The sequence below is a fragment of the Cyprinodon variegatus genome, unplaced genomic scaffold (assembly GCF_000732505.1).
Source record: "Cyprinodon variegatus isolate N-32 unplaced genomic scaffold, C_variegatus-1.0 Scaffold1115, whole genome shotgun sequence".
In the NCBI taxonomy this organism is placed as follows: domain Eukaryota; kingdom Metazoa; phylum Chordata; class Actinopteri; order Cyprinodontiformes; family Cyprinodontidae; genus Cyprinodon; species Cyprinodon variegatus.
Window position 1 is genome coordinate 172260 of NW_015151568.1, and position 4714 is coordinate 176973.

The 4714-nt window shown below is 37.8% G+C and overlaps 1 protein-coding gene across 4 annotated transcripts in view; it reads right to left on the reverse strand.

The window, feature by feature from the left end:
* LOC107101577 (DNA-binding protein RFX7-like) overlaps window positions 1-4714 on the reverse strand; it is a 21901-nt gene that overhangs the window by 8481 nt on the left and 8706 nt on the right. Inside the window, exons 3-8 of one of the 4 annotated variants that reach the window (XM_015400531.1) lie at window positions 2605-2690; window positions 2213-2299; window positions 1989-2111; window positions 1793-1909; window positions 1269-1353; window positions 984-1191 (exon numbers count right to left, since the gene is read on the reverse strand). In XM_015400531.1, coding sequence (XP_015256017.1) covers window positions 984-1191; window positions 1269-1353; window positions 1793-1909; window positions 1989-2111; window positions 2213-2299; window positions 2605-2690 — 706 coding nt within the window. The remainder of the gene's footprint in view (window positions 1-983; window positions 1192-1268; window positions 1354-1792; window positions 1910-1988; window positions 2112-2212; window positions 2300-2604; window positions 2691-4714) is intronic. The other 3 variants (XM_015400533.1, XM_015400532.1, XM_015400534.1) reach the window with 3 other exon arrangements.

Genomic DNA, 4714 nt, shown 5'->3' on the forward strand with positions numbered 1-4714 from the left:
CTGTCTTTCCTTCTTTCTATCTTTCTTTCTCTCTCTATTTCTTGGCGGGCAGTAAACAGCTTAATACCTCTATACCAGTATCTTTTTTCTGCAGGCCCGGCGTCTCCGGGTGAATCGCTGCTCTGCACCCGAGGGAAGCAGCTTTAACTGTTGTGCATCATTTCCTGGGCATTATGCTGCCGTGCTTTATGCAGAAGTTAGGCTGTCGTTGGACATTAGTTCTGGACTCGTTATGAATACTCTATGAATACGCCCAAAATGGAAAAAAACTCCATAGAAAGTTCAGCGTATGCCGGCGATTTAGGAGATCCTGGGACGTCGGGCATAGGCTCGCTGAATCAGCAAGGTGTGACAGGGGCCCCCAGGAAGAGATACCGAAGCCAAAAGTAGGACCGAAACGATTATTAAACTCTGGCTCTTAAACGATTATTTTGCAAATCGATCAATCAGTCGATTATAATTTTTTTTATTAATAATTGGGTAGCCAAAGATACTTTAAAGAAGAAATTTTAATTAAACAACCAGGTGAAACTAAATTTTTTCCACTTGAGTGGTTCTGGATAGAGCAGATGGACAGACAGAATTATTTATTTATTTTTATCTTAAATGCAAAATGTTTATATATTGCTCTAAGTAGGTCGCTCTGTCAGCTAAAGGCAGTTTTTACGGCCTCTACAATTCAGTTAATGATTAATCGATTATTAAAATAGTGGAGGATTATTTCAATAATCTATATAATTATATATAACTATACAATTAATGGATCGTTTCAGTCATAGCTACCAGAAAACCTGCTGAGTAAATTTCTAAAAAAGGACGACTTTAGATGGAGGTTTGCAAGAGTCACAACTTTTCTACAAAAATAAACCTAATCGAAGGTTTAATCTCACTGTTGATGAAGCAAAACCTGATAATCACAGTAAAATGAATAAGAAATAAAGAGGCCAGTACAGAACCAGCTCCCATCACAGACGCTGTTCTACCTGTGGGGGTTCCAGTCATAACAGTGAGCGCAGCCATGGACTTGGTACCGATGTAGTGACTGTTGAGCAGGAAGCGAGCCAGGTCCTCCACGCTGTCAAACTGACGACTCAGCACCTTCTGAGCCCACTCACACACCAGTCCGCAGGCCGCAGACCTCATCTCATCCTCGGCGCTGGGCGACTGGCCGCTGGGCTCCATCAGCTCGCACTGTTCAAACAGAAGCGGTTCAAAAACCTCAAAGCGGCTTTAAACAGCCTGATGGAGAGAAATAAGCTTTGACTCACCCCGTCGCCAGACTTCTGCAGATCCAGGTTGGGTAAGGATGGCATGTGAACAAAAGCTTTCTTTCTTAACCCGCTGTAACAGTATGTGCGACGGAGTTAAGGCTTCAAACTAGGATGGAAATAACTGGAAAACGATTCAGAGGCTCACATCAGCCCAGCGTCCCCGTTCTCAACCATCAGCCCTTTAATAAAGTTAACGTTCATATCAGAGTCAGTCTTCAGTGTTAATTTATCACTCCAGGCCACTGTTGCAAATCTGCAACATCCCAGAATTCATTGCATGTGAAGGTCTCTCTCTCAAAAAAAAAGTCTATATGATAATTTTCTCCAAATATCAGATTTTTCCTGCAACTACAACTTAATTTGAGCCTGAGAGGGTTAAACTGATTGCGAACAGAGGTGGACGCAGCTACTAAACATCTGCTTCATTCTGTGAGGCAGTTTGAGCCTTCATGAAATCTGTAAACAGAAATCAGATCATCATTCCATCCCCTTCTGCAAACAGTCCCTCACTGTAAGGATATTTGGATTTTCCCCTCATGCCCAGACGACGTGCCTTCATGTTAGGAAAGACATTCTTCATGATCTTCCCAAAGTCTGCTGCACTCAGTGGATTGTAGCCGAGATTGTCACAATAGCTCCTGGACGACACCACAGTCAGCATCACATTTTTATACATAACATACTTTCTTATTGTCTGCATATCTCCTCCTTACTCACTTATATTCGTCGTAAACCTCTTGCTTGGGGAGGGACGTCTCCGGGTGCTCTTCTAGGTGATTGCGTATCCAGTTGAATGCATACATCTGTTGAGTACGGCTCGACGACATGGAACTCTGATCGCTGGAAAAGGGGGACGTAGGAAAGAAGAGATGTGGTGAGCGGGAAGAGTCCTGGACTGCTTTGCGACATTTTTTTTCTTGCAAATACAGAAACTGTAATACCATAATCCAGCAGTAGAGGACCCCCTCTCATTCCCAGTCCAAATGGGCAGAATTTGGGGGTCGGGGTGATGAATAGATATGGGGAAACAAATGACACACAGACAGCTAGGTATAGAGCAGGAATCTAGATATGTTTCAGTGTTTCGGTTCATGAGGATCATTAAAACAGGACAGAAATGATGCAGAAATCTGCATTTAAAAGAAAAAAAATCACAGAAAAAAAAAACGTGGCTAAACTGGAAATAAAATCCTTAAACTTGCTTTTTACGCTTCATTCTAGCCGGAGGACTCTGAGTCCTCAGAGATTCACACAGACGTCCGTCCGTCCGTCTGTGAGTGAGTAATTAATAGAGGGAAAAGGGTTCAAACTGGGAATTTGTCGAGTTTCTCACCTTTTATCATTGCCACTGCTGGGACCAGAAGGCAACTTAAGGTAGAGGTAGAGCTTTTCGATGTCTGTAAACTTCTCAACATCTTGCTGTAGAAATTAAAACGGCACAGAGGGATAAAGGATTAATTCTCTCACATACAATCTATATCATATCAAATATACATAACAGATTCATTCATACTAATAAACTATTTAAGAGTGCGTTTATAAAACAAATGAAAAATATCCTCCTCTGAACATCCTAAACATCCACAACTTTACTCCTTAATGCATCAAACAAACTTCCTGGAAATTTCCTTTAGATCCCAGAGAAATGGTTTATAATTTTCTATGATAAAAAGTGTTCATCCAGTTATATCTGAATAGGACCCCCCCCAATGTTTTATTTCCTACCAACTTACTGTAGATTTACTTATTTTACTATACTTGTGTTAAACTGTGTAACACTGACTGTAATAAAAAAAAAGACGATATAACTGCATTATAAATAGTTTCCCTTTGATTGACTCCGATTATCTGCAGGTCAAATGCAGAAAAAAAAAACAGATTTTCTTTCTTTTCATCAATCAGAATATCCTTAAAATTATCTTGGATTCAAAACTCTCCATCCATCCTTTTGTGCTATGGAAGCAAATCGTTACCATATTTAAAATGAAAAAGCATTTTCAGAATTTTCTTTTCATTTTAAGAATATGGCTGCATTATATGACCCATAAATGAAATTAGTCAATAATCATATTTGCATTTTAATTTTCTTCTTTAACATTGCTCATCCTTTTATTTAATTAAAATGAAAAAGAAAAAGACATTTGAGATTTATTTTTCAAAATGCACCCCAGCAAATACATACCAAAATTCAATTTAAAATGTAAAATATGAAAATAAAAAAGGATTTCCAGAATTTTCTTTTCATTTTAAGAATGTTGTTGCATTATTTGACTCATAAATTAAATTAGTAATCAATCATCCTATTAGCATTTGTATTTCCTTCTTTAAGACTGCACATTTTACGCCATAATCAAAGAGCAAACACAGCAGACATTGCTTTTTCGTTTTCATGGTCTGCCTGCAAAGTACTGTCCATACCTCGAAAACGAAAAAGCATTCTGAGCGGCGGGCGCAGCAGAGCGACGTCAGCAGCCGCTGTTCCTCAGGTCCTTGCTGACCTGAGGAACAGCGGCTCAAATGTCTTTTTCTTTTTAATTTTAATTAAGTAAAAGGATGAACAGTTTAAAAAAAGAAGTGAAAATGCAAACAGGATTATTGATTCCTAATTTAATTTATGAGCCATATAATGCAGCCACATTCTTAAATTGAAAAAACATTTCTTGAAATGCTTTTTCATTTTCAAATTTTACATTTCAAATAGAATTTTGGTATGTATTTGTAGGGGTACATTTAAAAAAATAAATCTCAAATGTCTTTTTCTTTTTCATTTTAATTAAGTAAAAGGATGAACAGTCTTAAAGAAGAAAATGCAAACAGGATGATTGATTAATCTCAGAAAATAAAAATTCTAAAAATGCTTTTTCATTTGAAACATGGTAACGATTTGCTTCCATATTTTCCATCATGTTTATCCCTCCCACCACCATAAAAGATCCCATTGAATAGTCGTCTATTTTTAAGTTTTTTAAGCCTGAATTCGTGGGAGGAAACCAGATATCGGTATTAGCCCGACTGGTGCATCCTGATTCTTTGTGATTAGCCGTCACCAACTCTAATATATTTTATAGATATAATAATCAATATTTAGTAGATGGCTCTGTGAAGTGGTCTGAATGCTACCGTTTGTACCAAATACAGACATGAAGAACGTTTAAACCTTCAGTTCTGGTGGTTTTAATTAGGGATGCACGATATAATCGGCCCCCTATCGAAAACTGAATATCGGACATCGGCCACCCCACCGATATTTAACCCGATATTTGATCAGCTTCTGAGTTTCTAAAGTCTAAAAAAATAAAATAAAAAAAATACTACTTCTTCTTCTTCCTCAAAAACTTCTTTTTTACAGACTTAAAAACTTCTAAAGACGAGGGAAAAAATATTGATCCATTAAAATATCCCAATATCTTCATATTCTGATATATTGCCATTTAAGACCACCA